This window comes from Chelonia mydas, chromosome 6, assembly GCF_015237465.2.
Source record: "Chelonia mydas isolate rCheMyd1 chromosome 6, rCheMyd1.pri.v2, whole genome shotgun sequence".
NCBI classification, from domain to species: Eukaryota; Metazoa; Chordata; order Testudines; family Cheloniidae; genus Chelonia; species Chelonia mydas.
In genome coordinates, this window is record NC_051246.2 from 99,825,306 (window position 1) to 99,842,652 (window position 17,347).

The 17,347-nt window shown below is 44.6% G+C and overlaps 1 protein-coding gene and 2 long non-coding RNA genes across 3 annotated transcripts in view; 1 reads left to right on the forward strand and 2 right to left on the reverse strand.

Annotated features, from left to right (window-relative positions):
- KCNK10 (potassium two pore domain channel subfamily K member 10) overlaps positions 1-2,342 on the reverse strand; it is a 103,408-nt gene extending 101,066 nt beyond the window's left edge. The window contains exon 1 of the mRNA XM_007055931.3: positions 1,759-2,342. Coding sequence (XP_007055993.1) covers positions 1,759-1,810 — 52 coding nt within the window. The 5' untranslated portion in view covers positions 1,811-2,342. The remainder of the gene's footprint in view (positions 1-1,758) is intronic.
- On the forward strand, positions 2,004-5,224 carry LOC119566218. Its single transcript, XR_005225298.2, has 2 exons — positions 2,004-2,675; positions 3,283-5,224. It is a non-coding gene; the product is annotated as an uncharacterized LOC119566218 (long non-coding RNA).
- A 682-nt stretch (positions 5,225-5,906) lies between these two features.
- Positions 5,907-16,494, reverse strand: LOC122466359. Its single transcript, XR_006291789.1, has 3 exons — positions 16,355-16,494; positions 9,749-9,829; positions 5,907-6,521 (listed from the first exon to the last, which is right to left on the reverse strand). It is a non-coding gene; the product is annotated as an uncharacterized LOC122466359 (long non-coding RNA).
- Between the last annotated feature and the right edge of the window lie 853 nt (positions 16,495-17,347).

Sequence of the window (17,347 nt, forward strand, 5' to 3'; positions counted from 1 at the left end):
GGACCCAAGATGTTTTTCCCTACTAATTTTATCCTTCACAGGGCTAACATTTATCTGTTTCCTGTGGTTGTCATAAAATTGTAAATTAACATGCCTCTTTTTGCTTACTTCCTTGTTATACATCAGCATCCTTGATGTCTGACTGATGTCTGTACAGTTGTGGGAAATAATAGGCCCAGTCCTGCAGTCCTTACTAGGGTTCAACTCAGGAGGGAAGAAACACACCATCTGTGCTGGCTGGTTTTCACTGGGGTTTGAATGCACATGGTGAGTTGTGACCAACCACTTGTTGGAGGGACCCACACCCCCATTGCTGACTGCCAGATAATGGAGCTGTATACAGGGTGCCGTCATAATAGCACCATTCCACAATTCCATGTGTGATTTTCTGTTGATTTTTTTTTTCAAATTTTCGGTGCAATTTCCAGTAAGATAAAATTCAAAAAAAGAGACAGCAGCAAATAATAAGCAAAGATGCTGTTACACTCATTCTACAAGTGCTTACACTGCTGAATTCTGCTTTTCAGAACACCTGATGCCTTATAAACACTGACTATTATTGAGATAAAATATTTTAAGAGATACTGATGCTCACATTCCTGTTGTGAACCACAGGGTGGGTTTTTATGTGTCTATTTCAGCTTTCACCATATTAAGCAGGTAGCAGTGCTTAAACTAAAGCTTAATGTTCTGTTATTCAGACACTACCTCACTTTTCAGCCTGAGGATATTGATCTCATTTTGGTCGGTCTGAACTAGGATAAATGTTTTAAATGTCCCATTTTGTAGCTAAACAGGGTGGGGTAGCAGAGAATCAAAACCAGACCCGCAGAAGAAAGACCAATAATCCAAGTCTATGCCATCCTTTCTTTCATAGTTCCTCTGGGCGCTATTAAACAGCTACTGACTGCAAACCTGGACATATGGCTTCAACTTGTTCAGATCCTCTACTGATCGTTTATAGACAGATTGCACGTCAGTATGCTAATCATCAGGACCCTTTCAGTTACTTAGCCAATAGATCGTAACTAACCGCCTCGGGCGCTGCAAGTATTTAAAAAGAAACACACACACACACACACAACTTGGATCGTTTTACAGCAAACCACCGCACTGGCGTAGATATATTCCCCTCCACCCACCACACCAACACGCTGAAAAACTAAGTGTAGAGTTAATCAATCTACCAGCTTCTGCTGATCGATTGTTAATAGGATGGAGTCAGGCGTAGAAAGGTCCCTTTGGGCTCCATTATTTAACATGCCTTTCCTGCTGCCCACTCTGTAGGACATATTGCAGTAGCCTTTTACCCCCAGCTGCCTGCCAAGAGACATTTACCGCTGAGGACACCAGAGCCAGTCACCTCTGTGTCCACCCCTACACCACCCATGTGCAATGACCACCAGAAACAACAAAGGAACCAGGCATAAAATAAAACAAACAATGCACCAATGCGGTGAACCCAGCCATCCCAGACAAGTTTGCAATGGAAATACTAAAATACTGAGGGGAGGGAGAGAGGGGGGAGAGGTCAAATCGGGAAGAAACCGTTTGTCTCGCCTCTCCTTCCCCCAGATCCTAGTAACATTTCCGAGCTTCAAGCCACCGGTAAGACTAAATGAGACAGACCGAGCCGTGCACATGGGGAGCAGGCTGTAAAGAAGCATCTACTCCAATTCCGAGCCGAACACTTTCCTCCCATCGCCACGCAGGAGGAATCATAATACCAGCCCGAATAATAAAGTCAGGAACACCAACCTTGAGGATCCCAGTTCACCTGTTTCCTTGGAGTCTCGATTGGAAATTTCATCGCTTCCTTTTGCACAGGGAGGGAAAGGAATTAAATAAATTTCCCAACCTTCCTGGCTCGGTGCTGCAGTCAAACAAATTAATTTCAAATGATGGGCAGTCTGCGCCGTTTGACTGAGGGAAGCCGGTGGTTGCCAAGCAAAGAAACATACAACTACAAGAGGGAAGGTGGAAAGAGGGAATGGAGGCTTTAGGATTGGAGAGTAAAGCGGGGGAGGGGAGCACCCAGCCTGGGGAGGGGGGAGTAAAGTGAGAGGGGGTCTGACTGAAAGAGGAAACACAGGGGCTGCACTGAGATGGGGCGTCAGAGGCGAGGTGTTGTTCGCTCCCGCGCGGGGTCCCTCAGCAGCGGGCTCGCCCAGTCCGGTTGCAGCCGTTCCGGCAGTGGTGGTGGGCTGCCCACTGCAGCATTACACATTTGACGGGTGCACACGTGAGTGTATCACAGGCTAGCGAGACGCAGACCTGAGGGTGCCAAGGAAAAACAGCCAGCCTTGTTCCCTCCTAGCTACTGCAGCTGGCGAGAAGGAAGCACACACACACACACACGCGCACGCACGCACTCACACACACACACACACCCCGCCCCCACTCCCTCCAACCTCAGCACCGCCAGGAACCAGCCCAGCTCTGCGCCAGGCACGAGCAGCAAACAGAGCAGGCATCCGGCTGAGGCTGGACGCCGCAGCGGCGTGGCCCGTGGGAGGGTGGGGGAGACCATCCCCTGTCAGCGCCGCCAGCCGCGGCTCGCCGTGTGGCCAAGGCGAGGCAGCCAGGAGGAGGAGGAGGAGGAGGCGGCGAGCTCCACGGCTTTGGTGGGAAGCCCGGGGAGCCCCTTCTCTGCCCCGGCGCGGGGCAGCGGCTCGGTGAGTGCGAACGGGAGCCAGCAGGGCAAAGAGAAACCGACTCCCTTTGTGAGGAGAGCCCAGGAGCGCCGGGGGCTGCGGGGGGGGCTCTCGGCGAATACTCACTGGTTCTTTCCCTGGAGGAGGCGGCGGCTGCCGTGTGTTGTTCGCTGGAGTTTGCAGCCGGAGACACGCTTGACTAGCTACTCGCAGCAGCAGCACATGGCAGGAGCGAGGGCAGCGCTGGGAGTCCTCGCAGCAACCGGGTGGGATGCTCGATCGTGCATCCTCCAGCCCTGTGTGCTAGGTGGGAGCCGCACAGCCGGGGCAACCAGACAGGGCACACTCCATCCAGGAGCCTTCCCCTCTCCGTCCGCCTCCCTTTTAATATACCTACAAAGCGCTGGCACCGGACAAATCCGAGCCAGGCGGTGGGGTTCAGCTGGCCCTTGGGGAGCCCTGCGGGAGGGGAGGGGAGCAGAACTCGATGTTCCTTTGCCCTTCGGCGCCCTGAGGGGCCCCGGGGTGGGGAGACGGGGACTCTTGGGCTGCATTTTCCTTCGCAGTTACTAGACACCTGCTGTTCGCCTGCTAATTCTGCATCCTTCCTCCTCTCTCCCTGCTCCAGGTAACAAGCCTTTGACATCCAGCCAAAGATAGATGGGCCCCACTCCACTCCAGGAAGGAGCGGCTGGATCTTGAGCTAAAGTCACAATATTCGTGTTAGACTCTCCCACAGAGGGGTTGAAAACGACCGGAGTCCCCCAATGCGCGAGGTTAACCCTGCGCTGTCCCCTTTCTTTGACAGTGGAGACCAACCCTTTGTTGGCAGGGAACAGTCATGCTCTGAAAAGAAATGGGGGTGAATAGGGAGGGGACCAGCTGGCTTCCTGAAGCCTTCAGACTTCCAGGGCGTGGGTGTCAGCAATCTAGATCTGCATGGTAGATTTCAATCATTAGGAGCCTGACTCTATCAGGGCCTGGATCAGAACCCCCACTCCCTCCATCAGGGCTACAGGAACAATTTGTATAGTGGGGGTACTGAGAGCTATTGAACCAAACTGTAAACTCTAAACCCGGATGATGGAAACCACTTCAAGCCAGGGGATCTGGTAGCACCCCTAGTCCCTGCACCCTTCTTTCCTGCACCTATGCCCTCCATTGTCAGGAGAGAGATTCCCAATTCAAACCTGAGCCAAGCTGCAAATTGTTCATTTTGCCCCATCTTTGTTGTTGAACGATCCCCTCTGCGGCTGCCCTGCTGAAGCTGCCCTGGCTACTGCGCCCGGGGGTTAGACCTGGGTAAGTGGTAACATGAAATCCCTGTTGTAGAAAACCAGTGTGGCAGCCCAACTTTCTCCTCCTACAAACTGTGGTTCTGGCTAGTAACAGAACCTGAATTTTGTTTTTTAAAATCAATTTCAGAAATATTTGTAAATACCCCAATCTTTGTCCAGCGCTGACCAAGAAGAAAGGAAAACCAATAGTGTGGCACCTCTTTAAGTGCATTTTGTTTGTTTGCGGGGGAGTCCCTAACATGAGACTTAGTTTTAAGAAACTAGTTTAAAGTAGCGCAGCAAGTTTTCAAGGAGTTAGGCCGTTGATTTCCTTCCTTTTCCCTAATCTCAACTCCCCTGCAGTTTGTGGTGTGTTGAACAGGAGGAGAGGAGGTTGCTGTGAGGGAAGACATGAAGGGAATGATAATGAGCCAGACTTGAATTTAACATGAATGCAGTGATGACACCAGAAGCAGGAAGAATTTCACGGGAAAGCGAATCCCGCTGCATTCTGAAGAGGCTTTGGGATTCCTGTTGACATTACTTCAGCAAACTGAATGGAAACAAAACTCAGATTAGGTTTTACATCTGTGCTGTACAATTGTGTTACAATGACTTTGATCATGAATAAGAAACCTTTGATGATTCACGTATGTCTTTGCTTAGGCAAGCTGTTGAGAAGAATTCCCAACCCAGTGTCCACACATCACTAAAGGACTAATGATGCCATGCAAGAGTTTTAAAGGAACTTGTGTGCTGTTCCCTTTTACTCCCTAGCACTCATGAAAGATGCCATCTTGACACCCCTGGAGATTAAAGCCTTTATTTCTCCCACAGAACAGTTACAGCATGGATAGCAACCCAGCAAGCTTCACCCCCACACCTGTGAACTAGACATACCACCTTTAGCTATCTCAGTCTCCATAGCCCCTTTACTACTTCACCTTTCTGCTATGACTGCCAGCAGTTGCTGTGGTGGATTCTGTGCTGTGGACATCTGTCCTCTGAGAACTGGACTGAGATCACCAAACTCATTTTACAGAGGCTACTGGAAAGCCAACAGCTTTCAGTTGCTGCCAGCCAGGGCTGGATTTAAATCTGTAGCCTGGGGTGAACATTTCATGTACTCCATTACCAAACTCCTGAGACATCTGGACCCTGATTGTCAGTGTTATCTTATGAAGAGGGATTTTCATATGTTCATAGTCATGTTTTAGTAAAACTGACCTCAGGGAAGTGCCTATATATTTGTTTGACTTACAGTATCTTAAAAATTCTAATTTTATATTACCACATTCCTGTCTCCTGCCTTTCACTGTTGTAAATGCACTTCCCGAACAGCATCTGCAAACTCTATATAAACATTTGTCTTGCTATCAGCCATATGGTTTAAGAGGCTTGTGGCAAATCAATAAGGTTTGTTTAAAAAGACAATCAGATACTGAACCACATGATGTCATATAACTTCTTTGCAATTAGTTATCATGTTGTGAGCAGACAAATCTTGCTCAATTATTTCAGTGCCTCAGAACTGTGATTTCTACTTCATGGACCAAATAAATCCCTGGATTTAACTTCACTAAAATTAATGGGGGTTACACCATGGATGAATTTAGCACAATGAAATCTCCTCTCACAGCCTATGCAGCTGTTGCATAGGAATTTAACAGTCATCATTTGCAAATATGAGACCTTTCACCTTTTAGTGATATGGATTTCTAAGGAAAGAGCAAGCTTGTGTCTTGAAGCATACTGCCTCAAGCTGTTGCACCTCTGATAAATGCAGCAGTCCTAGTACTGCTTACTGCCTACATTGTCTTTAAAAAATTCCAAGTAGTGCAGGATCCATCTTTCTACTTGCATAAGAGTATGCAGGATTGGGCCCCATAGTAGTAGCTCACAAGTTGGTTGGGTTTAAAACTGTATTTTCATTCAAGGCTCAATAGGAAGAGGTGCTGAGTGCCCTTAACTTCCATTAGAGTCAGTGGGAGTTGACACTCAATGCCTTACAGGGTTGGCATTACCATCCCAAGACAAAAGGCAACAAGGTTTGCTTTTAGAATGTTATTAACAGGAGGAAAAAATGTTAAGTGCCCTTTTATTATTCATTAGCAATATGGCATGAGTGATTTAGACACTGTTGTGATGTAACATATGGAATTTTCAGTGGTGTAGGTGAATAAATATTGTTTATTCATACTTAGATCCTAAAAGGTGAATTTGGGAAGAATAATAATGAAAGGTTTATTGATACAGGAAATAACAGGTGATTTCTATATAAAATGCTGCCATTTCTTTGATGCATTGAGAAAACCAGATATGATTAGATTTAAAATACATATCAGTCTCTGAGACATCATGCTACTGCTATTAGATGATCTGCCCATTTTTCAAATATATACACTAAATATAAAATTGTCTTCTGAAATCTGGCATCTCTGATTGAGAAGATTGTTCCACGTCTCACATTTGCTGTAGCGGCTCTCTCTGATCATAGAAAAGCTGTAATCCATCTAGACCTCCTGCTGATGTCCCACTGAGCTGTTTAATGTTGTGAAAATCCAAAAATGAATGACTAAAAACTAAAAACCTGAAATAGAAAAAAGGGAAAGGAGAAAAGCGACATTGCTACAGAGGAAAAAAAATATTTAAAAAAAAAGTTTACTCTGTACTCCCCACATAACTGGCATGACCTCACATTGCCCATTCTTCAAATTCCACCTCAGATCTCTCACGCACACACACACCCCAACTTAACCAAAACAAAATGAATAAGGGAGTCAACATCAGAGACCAGATTCTCAGTTACAGGGATGCAGTTGGGGGCAATGGCAGCTTTAAGCCACTTTTGCTCTCCCCATATTCTGGGGCCATGCAGGGGCCTTGTGTGAATTAGAGCTGCTGCAGGACTCTTAATTTACACTCTGGCCAGAGAATAAGCACAGTGAAGTGCACTCTGGCCACACTTGTGATATGCCACTGATCCACCCCGCTATGCTGAGGATTTTGAGCTGGTCTGGTGTAAAGCCTTTACCCCAGTTCTAAATTGGCTGAGTAGCCCTCTCTGTTCAGGGTAGTCTAAGAGGTCCATTTATACTCACTCAAAGGCCCTTTCATGCTGCCACAATGGTGTAAAGGGACATCAGAGTAACTGAGAATCAAACCCACTATGTATAGTGCAATAAAGAGTAACCTCACATCTTTATTCTTATTCATCTCCCTGCAGTACCCATCTTTTTACCAGCTATGTGTTATGTTGTGTAATTAATTCATTTAGGGATTGATCCAGCAAGCATTACATTCAGAAGTTAATGCTTATTCCTGTGAGTAGTCCCACTGAAATTAATGATGCTACTTGGTAGCATGTGTTTACAGGATGGAGCCCAGAGATGTAAATTGCTTAGGGTAGAGACCCTGGCTGAAATTCCCAGCACAGGACTCAGGCCAGGGGAAGTGGGAGCTAAAGTGACTCCACTATAGCACCTTCACAGCTGCAGGGGGCTCTAGGGGCTGGAGAAGCTCATGGCATAACAAACCCTAGAACACAGCCTGTGGCAGCCTTCCCCAGCTACATAGGGGCAGCAGTACCACACATAATCTCTACAACGCCATGCACTACAACTCCATCCCCTTCTGACCCCTAAAATGCCTCACCCCAGACACACACCCACTATGCCAGGACTTATAAGGGTGTCCCTGAAAGTCAGCCTGTAGTTGTCTTCTTCACCCTCAGCTTCAGTGCTAGAAAGGGTCTCCCTTGGCCAGATCCAGGGCTTTTAGAGCCCCTTTACACCACTCCAGCCCCTTTACATGGCAGACATGGGGCTCAGGCAGGGGTGAGAATCTCATTTCATATCTTTTAATCTGTCTGTAATGCACTCGGCATATATCAGGAACTGAATACGCAATAGTATTATTATTAATTCAACTAATTAGATTGCTGTAAACAATTAAGCTCTTTCAGGAAAGTTTCTGTACTGTACAAGAGTCTCCTTGCTACAAACTATGCAGCTTAGATATTGCCCTGATTCTGATCCCACTTACACCTATTTTACCTTAGTGTAACTTGATTTCAGTGGAATTACATCTGATTCACAGGCCAGGAGGGATTTTATAGCACTGTGTACAGAAAGGTGGATACCCTTCTCATTCTGTTTATAACATAGCACTATTCTGTTTCTTTGTGTCATTTTTCTCCAAAAGATTTCTTGCCAGTTCAATATGTAGTGCCATGGTAGTAGATGGCTAAAATTCTGGAATTTGGGGGTTCAAATTCTAGTGATATCTAAGGATTTCTGTGATATGAAAAGAAAAGCCAAACAGAGTCATGGAAGAGTATGTGTCAAATAAAGAAAAGCCGTTTGATGTATTTCAGGACCCTGGACAGTTAAAAGCATATTCATGCCTCATGACTGGCCAGTCCTTAAGCAAAGCAGGTACACACAGAGCTCCTTGCATCTGGTTAGCAGACCCAGCTTTTAACAAGGATTGCAATTGTCTACAGATTAAAGAACCAGTTGGTGACAGCTATTAACTCTTCTGCCATAACACCCTCATCTCAACTCTGCCCGTCATCCCAATGGAGTTTAAAATGTTGACACCTAGAATGATTTACCTCCCAGAGAGGTAGAAATACTTTAACAAATTACAAGTTCTACAAACTTAACTATTTGTGTATTTACACATATACCTGAAATAAAGGGGGATGGAAGGGAATGGGAGGGTTGTGGGGCAGAAATGGAGGGACGCAAGGAACCACTGAGTGTGCAGCTCAACTTAGAGACACAGTGAAGTGTGTGACCCTGTAGACATGGGTAGGCTAAGACAGGATTAGTCACAAGGGAAATGGGGGACAAAATCCCTCGCATGGGAGGAAAAGGAAAATGGGGGCAAGAATGGAAGACCATAGTAAGAGGAAAGGAGGAATGGAGGACACAGAGAACCACCGGCATGGGCAAGGGGGGATAATTGACAATCAAGTTGTGGGAGGAGGGAGGCATAGGGGATAAAACACCTGGCATATGGCAGAGGAGGTAATGGGGGACACATAGTGCCCCTAGCATGGAGAAGAAGGGGGTAACATTGTGATAATTGGGGCCTAGAAGGCCTAATTCAGCTGTGAGCTTAACTGTGGGAAAGTGTATAGAAGTTTGTAAAATGATTTAGTCATCTGTACCGAATGTTGATTGGAAAAAAGATAACAAAAGTCCAACTCAGACTGTTACATGTGAAGAATGCATTCGTCTAAACAAAAGGGCTTTGCTGATATAACTCAAGGACTGTGCTGAGAACATACCCATCCTGGTACCATGTGGTAGTACAGTTGTACTTAGGAGCAGATCAGATGGAAAGCAGAAACAAAGCAGGATCACACATGTCCACTGTTAGAGTCTCCACTGAAGTGATGGCGTCTCCATTTGTGTATCTGAAGAATTTTCTTCCCAAGAGAAAGGCCAGCAGACCTTGTTCTTGGTCAAGGAACTTTATTTTCACCTGTGAGTCTGAAAGTCATCATATCATCATGACATCCAGGCCTCAGTCCATTAGTGGGGATACCTAACTGGCAGCACGGCAATAAGATCTGGATCTTTGTCCCTTCCTTGTTGAGTAACTTTCTGCCCCACTATTTTTCCCCCTATCCTATCTCTCACTCCCTCAGCTTTTCAATGGGTCCAAAAATCAACTGCACTGCATGCATTACCACAGCGAGATGAAACAGCCCATTCAGCTCGACCCTGTCTGAGGAGTAAGGGCACAACCAAACAATATCCCTGACTGGAATGTGAGCCTGGGTCCAAGCAACAGGTTGTGACTGACCTGCCATCCAGTGTTCCAAGGTCACCACCAAAGCCATATTTTTTCCCACCTGTACTGTCCTGTCTCTCCTCCACCTTGTGCCTGTTAAAAACAGAAGTGATTACACCTCACATAATAGAACTGAGAGTAAAATTAACCCTTTCCTTTTCATCAAAGAAAGGTTGTTCATGAAAATAAAAGACTGATATTTTGCCTCCTAAAGGCAAGAGACTTTAATAGGTTTTAATTAAGATGGCTTTGCATAATTACTCAGTTTCAGTTTCAGTGTAAGTGCTTGTTTTGATTTCTTGTATTTGATCAATAAACTTCCAATTTAAGAATGAATGTTTCTGGCTGTTCGCCAAGGAACCCGGGTCTCTGTAAAAAACACTGATTTCATGTATCACTGATTTAATATTGTACTGTGAAAATTTAAACACCTTTAACTCTTTTGGCCCTAGATATTAATACAACAGCTCACAAGTGAGGTAGGCCTTCTAGGCCCCAGTGTTACCACAGAATAAACAGAGCCCTTGGCATGAGGGGGAGAAAGGGGGTTGCAGGGAATCCCTGAAAGAGATGGGGTTGGCAAAGGTGCACACAGGAAGTCTATGTAGGAATGGAGAGCGCAAGGAGCCCCTGGTGTGTGCTGTGAGCCCAGCCCACACAAACTATTGAAGTATGTAAGCCTTTAGCGTATCCAGATCTTGGAGAAAAAAAAATTCCTCTAGTCTGGTGCTTCTCAATGAGAGAAGCAAAGAGAAAAAATTGACAGATTGCATTTAAAAGGTCACAGTATATCTCTGCATATTGTTTGTTTGATTTATTTTTTTCCCCATTTCTTGGGGAAAGTTAAAAAGTCTCTCTTTAATAAATACACTCAGTTTATAGTAAAACAAAGGTTAGATATTAAAAATAAAGTTGCTTATAACCTAATACCAACTTTTTTGTCGTATAGATACAGTGTTTTCTGCAGCAGGTGAGTTGTCAATTAGCGAAGAAAAGAAGTTCGCTGCGGGTGATATTCCCTAATTTAGCTAATCTACTCTGTCACAAGACACTCAGATATAGGGAACTCACGCACCATTATGCTGCATGCTGAAGTAACCTTATCAGCAATACAGGCCACTCCAGTTAGTGATAACGATGCCAGCATGTGCCGATAATCAGTTACGGAAGATAATTCAGATTTCCAGAAATACATCTGTGAAATTCCACAAACTGATCATCAGTTAAAAACAAAGAAACTTTGGATGCCACAGATGTTTTTGGTGTATTTCTAAAGACTAATCCTGCCATCTCTCTATGCACAGAAATATTGACCTCAGTGGGGGGTTCACAGTTCTCATGAAGTATTCTTGCACTTTTGAAATGAGGATGTTGATGGGAGGAACTAAGAAGTCAGAGCTGCTTCCATGATTGTTTCCCTATGAAACAATTGCTCAGCAACAGCAAACATGTAAACTTTCTTCCTCTCTATTTAAATTACTGTTTAAACAAACAATTCTCCATTTCCCAGTGTAACGCTCAGAGGTTTGCATGTATTTTCATTGTGCAACAAACAGACATAAGATTAATTTTTAATCTTTTGCCTATTGCATTCTTCATTAAATCTTTCACAAAATAACCATACACCGTGTATTCTGAGTGAATATCAATCTATTTAGCAGAAGGAAACAATTTCTAGCCGGGATTAGGAGCAATCACACCACATTCTCTTACAGGACTGCTTTCTTTGTCTTTATTTTTCAGTTCTCAGGATCATGCATATAATTAAGAATAAGCCCTGATACCATGTGGATCATAAAACAAAAATATCTGCCAGACGTATCATCATGTCTACAAAATAAGTGCTAGACATATGTCAAAAATATTTAAGATCAACAAAGTGAAAATGTCCTTCAAAGATTAAACTCTGTAAAGTTAGTGTTCTAGAGATATACATAGATTGTACCTTTAGGCATAGCCCTGTGTAAGGAGTGGCATATAGCTCCACCTCCACCAGATGACCAGAGCAAAGGGAGCATAGGAGGCTAGAGAATGTGGCCCCAAGTATATTTCTGTTCTCGTAATACAAAACGTTGCATAGTATTTAAGGGTATTTGGAACTATGCACTGATCCTGGGCTAGACTTCAGATCATTTTCATGTTCATCAACATGGTTCAGATTGGCAATACCAGTGCAGGTTAACAACATTTAATATCCCTGTCATGCTGCCTGAAGTGGCTCACAACTGTAAGTGCCAAGCTCAGGTGAGACTGTCAGAAAACAGGGCAGACACCCCAAACTCGTGGTATATTCTATCATAAGGTTTCACCAAACCAGTAACAAATGTGCACTCCTGGAACATGATGTTAGTCTTACCATGGAGTCACAAACAGTCCCCTTAGGTTCTCCAGCCTACCTTGCCACCCAGACAAACTGGACTTTGTGATACTGGTCTCTATACCAAATATCACATCACATTAGATTGCCCCAAACCCCAAAGGATCAGTCACTTACCCTAGGTCAATGGATAAGATCAATCTCATACCAAAGACAATGCTGGCAGCCAATTTCTCTAGTAAACTAACTAAAGATTTGTTAGCTCATAAAAAGAAGGTAGAGTTATTGAGAGGTTAAAGCAGGTAAAATACATTAACAGGTGAGTCTAAGTTTGTAAGCAGAGATGTAGTAATCTACTGGTTTTCCATAAGTCTCTCAGGGTTACCCAAAATAACTTTGGGCCAGATGCAAGACAGAGATACCCACTTCCCTGTGAGTGTCCAAATAGTACAGAAATACTGGATCTTTTTTTGAATACATATTTATAGCTCTTTTACACAGAGAGCAAGCTGACAGTTTCTGTACCCACATGGGCCTTCCTTTGTTGGCTGTGAATGAGGAATGCAGATTGAATCTTTGAATTTCCATTGTTGAACACAATGATCCTTGTCTTGAAGTTAGCATTCTACTTCCTTTGCATTCACAAGTAATTTAGTTCAGTGATATATATAATGCAGTTGCCTGCCATTACATTATAATAGGGATAGATAAGTGAAAACAATACAAGTAACATTTCATTAGTTTTCATGCAGTCTCATCAAACATCTTCTCATTTTAGCACTAACACACACTTTGGTCTAGGGTTATCTAATTACAGGGTATACATAATGTAATCCCATAGCAATCAACAAGTTACAGATAAGTGAAGACAATATCATTCACATTTCCTTTGAACTAAATTAACGCTCAAGTGAATTAGTACACAACATTTTTTTTATATTCACACAAAAGTGAACTGGCCTATTGCTCTGATCTGAGCTGGTCTGTCAGCATCACAATCCCATCTAAACACATTGGACAGGTTCATAACAAATACTTCTAATGTATAAATATTATAGTTTGGATGCTGACCTCACATTGGTGAGGATCAGGAGTAATTTCACTGAAGTCACTGGAATTACATCTGTGTTAGTGAAAGTAGAATCAAGCTCCAAATGGTCAAACTATGGGGGAACGTGAGCTTCATCATGATCTGGATATAGATAAAAGCCATCAAATCTTGCTAATGCTGCATCCTTAAGAGTCGGATGCCATAATCCATTCTGACATTTCTTTACATTAATAATTTATGTCCAGTCTCTTCCAATGTGGGTGATGTGAGGGCATCATAGTTTTCAAGTCATGGCACCGAAGGGGATCAGGGACTAGGTTACGGCTTTCAGTGTCAGTGGTATCTTGTGAAAATATCTCTAGGTTTGTGATTTTAGATGGTAGCACTCAAGGCTGTTTATGCAATTTGGGTTGAAATGCCCTTTCTGGCACAAGTCCCTCTTTCCTCCCAAATACAGCAAGCATGTAGATCTAATCTAGACATTTTGTAACACATGCCTATCACATGTTTGGTGGTTAAGGTGCAAAGAGCCCCTGCCGTGCTTAAAATTACACACTTTTCAGATGACCCAGTGAGAGTCGCATAGTTGAATTGAACTATTAGACCCTAATTCCAGCAAAAGGACTGAACAGCCTATATCTGAGTTATAGGCCTATATGGTCTTCTCCTGCATAAAAAAATTCACAGCTGGGAACAAACTATTATTAAGACTCTGGGGCTCTGTAAGAATCATGGAGTTTGTGGATTTTCCTCCTGATCCACAGAACTAGCAGAGGTGTGGCACTGGCAGGAGACAGGGCCAAGAACTGCAACATAGGGCCAGGGAACCCCAGGTACCCAAACCCACATAGCCACAGGTCTCAGCCAACTACATGCAGGAACTCAGCGCATGATTCTCTCCTTCCATGCTCCCACTAACTATAGCAGCAAAACAGTGCCACCACTAGATGCTGGGCTCCAGCTGCATTCTGTGACTTGGTAAGGGGCAGCATTCACAACAGAGGTTAATGTTGGTTCACGCAGCGTTACTTTGCGACACATTTTACTGCACGCTTTGCTCAGATGTTGAGATAGAGCATGCCACTTAGTGGAACTCCTCCCTCCAGCCCCATCACCCTCTCCATTTTCCCACAGGAAAATAGACTGCAGATTTTTGCAGATGGCAGTTAATGCAATTACAGTATAGAATGTGGGGAGAAGCCTGTATAACCATCACTCCCCTTGACCCAGCCATATTATGGCTTTCATTAGCACTTTGTTCCTGAATAGCAGGGAAAAGCATCAGCATCATAGTGAACATTTAAGGAGATGACTGCAGCTTCGGCATTAATCATCATAATTCCTTTTACAGCATTCAAAAGTAATAGTAAGTATTTTACAGAACATATAAAACACGAGGTCCTTGCCCTGAAGAACTTTACTACATTCTCTGTTGTGGAAAATATATGCTCTATGGACCATATGCAGACTGAGGACAATACATGGTTCCAGTATATGAAAGGTTTGCATTCTAAATCACATGGATCTCCAGATCTGCACATCTTCTACACATCCAGTGCCAGGTCTCCAAATGGTGACATGGCTTTGGGATATGTATGTTTGAAGCAAAATTAAATAAGTTATATTATTCCTATTCTACTGTTTGAAATAGATAAATCTGGAGGCAATCTGATGAGTGTAAATTACAAGTTACTTTTTAAGAAATAATAAAATAATATTCATGATTTATGTAGCCCACTGTGTGCCCGGGACTGTAAAAGCAAGCAGGAAAATAGTCTATTCCCAAAAGGTCTGTGACGTGGTTTAACCCCTGTGGTCACCCGCTCCGGCCCTGAAGGGGTTAAAACAGCCCTAGGAAAGGGCTGCCCTGGGGAGCCAATAGGCTAGGCTGATTGGGGAAGCTGCCACAGCTGAGGCCATGCCTTAATCAGGCCACAGCTGGTCCTATAAAAGGCTGTGAGCCAGGCACTCAGACAGAGTCTCTGTCTTGCTGTGATGGGAGAAGGATTTGGTTGCTGAGCAGGGTACCCAGAGTGGAGCAGGGCTGGGGAAAGGCCAGAGGAGCTCCAGCCTGGAGAACCCCCAGACTGCAGGCCTTGTTGAAGGCCCAAAGCAGGTACTGGGGTTGCAGAGGGGCAGCCCAGGGTTAGACAAAGGCAGTAGGTCCAAACCCTTCTTGCTGATGAATGGTTTACAGACTGCAGTCTACCCCAGTGAGCGGGGGCTAGATGGTGACTAGCAGTAGACACTGAGTCCAGGTGGGGATAGAGGGGTGGGGGTTCCCCTGGGAGGGGAGACCCAGAGTGTGGGAGTACTGCTGGGGCAGAACCCCAGGGTAAAGGGCACTGGGGTCTGGGAGGGACATGGGGCCAGCGGGAGGTGAGACACCAGCCTGCAGAGGATGCTCAGTAAGCTGGAAAAGAGCTAATTCCCAGATGACCAGCAGGAGGTGCTGCACTGGTAAGTCATAGCTCTGCTACACCCTATCACCTGCAGGGCAAAGAAAAAGAACCCTAATTAGTCATGCTTGCACCTAATTAACTAGTTGCCTCCTGGTCAGAAGATGCAGAGCTAGGCCTTATAAGAAAACCCAGGGAGTTCCCTCCCTCTGGGAAGGACTGAGGAAGGCTATGCAGACAGAACTGATCCTTTTGCAGGGCCCTGGGAAGGGAGCAAGATCTAGGGGCTGACTGCAGAGGCAGAAAGAGAACCCCAAAGGGAACAGAGTAGGCTTCTGTTGGAGGGAGCCCTGAGATAGCATCTCTAATTAGAAACAGAATATTTTGGTAACCCAAGGGGGCAGAAGAATTATTCAGATTCATTTGGACTTGTTCACGATACCCTGGAAGGTGTTTGAACTTTGATTTGGCTGGAGGGCCAAGCCATGGAAGACCCAGCAAAAAGCAGATGCCCTGCAGTAGGTGCTGGTGCTGAGGATACTGGCAACATTAAACACAGATGTAAGGGGGTATGCTGTGTGCTTCTGTGATGCATTGGGAGCTATTGCATAGCATCCCCCTCCTACTGGGCCAGGTTTTGCTTTTGGGGAGCTGCTTCACTCCCTGGATAATTCTGTCTGAGCTCTTCCCAAAGAATTCAGGGAAGCAGTTGCTAGCTGGGTTAGCTGTTTTAACTCTTCTTAACAAATCAAATGTCACAGATTCTTCTCTCAAAGCATGCTGGGTAGTCCCTTCCCCAAGTTTGTCCCTCACATTGATACCTTCAGCAACCCAAAATTCCTGGCTCTTACCTCAGACTCGGTCATCAAGGATTTCACACAGTTTCCCTTCTATCCATTTGGTTTCTGGATCACTTCCTTTCTGCAGTGGCTCCAGTAGCAGTCCATTGGGAGCACAGCCCTTCAGCTTTCTGAAGGGTGTTGCAGTCTTAACTCCATCTGCTGCTGCTCTCTTCTATAAAGATCAGCTAATTAAGTTCCAGCTCTCTGCTTGGGTGCAGTGGCTAAGCAGCCAGCTGTAGGCTTCTGATACCAGAGGAATGGTATCCCTTATAAGTTCACAGCCCCCTTGCAAGGCCTTATAAGTGAGGAATAACTTGCATTCTTGTACTTGAAAAGATGCATAGACAAATAGAAGATGCATTGCTACCAGAGTTTCTGTACAGAGCTCTAACTGCAAATTCATGTGGATTTTATGTACTCTCTGGTGGACTTGGAGAAAACAAAGCAATGAATAAATCACGTGGATTACACTGGCTCCAAAATGTAATGTTGACAACTGTGACAAGTACAATTTTGATCATGTTCTCCATTTTATTAATTGTTTCAAAGCGCTCTGTGGGCAAGAACATAATGGACTAGGAACTGTAATGTGCAAAGGGATTGCAGAACTGTCACATATGGCATGGCTGTCCGTGAACTGAAAAGCACACTGTACACCGGCTGTTAAGCTATGGCTTGTCACAACTAGGTGGTATGCCACTGCCCGCAAACCAGCCGGTGACATGCCTTTCACAGAATTCTGCAACCTGCTAGAAGAAATGCTGCAATGTATATCGTTAGGGGTAGTAAATTTCTGAACTATATGTACTGAAGAGCATGTATGAACTGGGTACAATTATATCCAGATTATACTTCTCTGATGGAGAAATGCAGTGCATCTAACTTTCCCCAATCCCCATATGGCTCAATTTAGGCCACTGTTTCCATATAAGTCTGAGTCACCTTACAGTTTGAATTTAAACATTGCTTGTGTCTCTTTTCCGCCACTGGAGGATGGGGTCC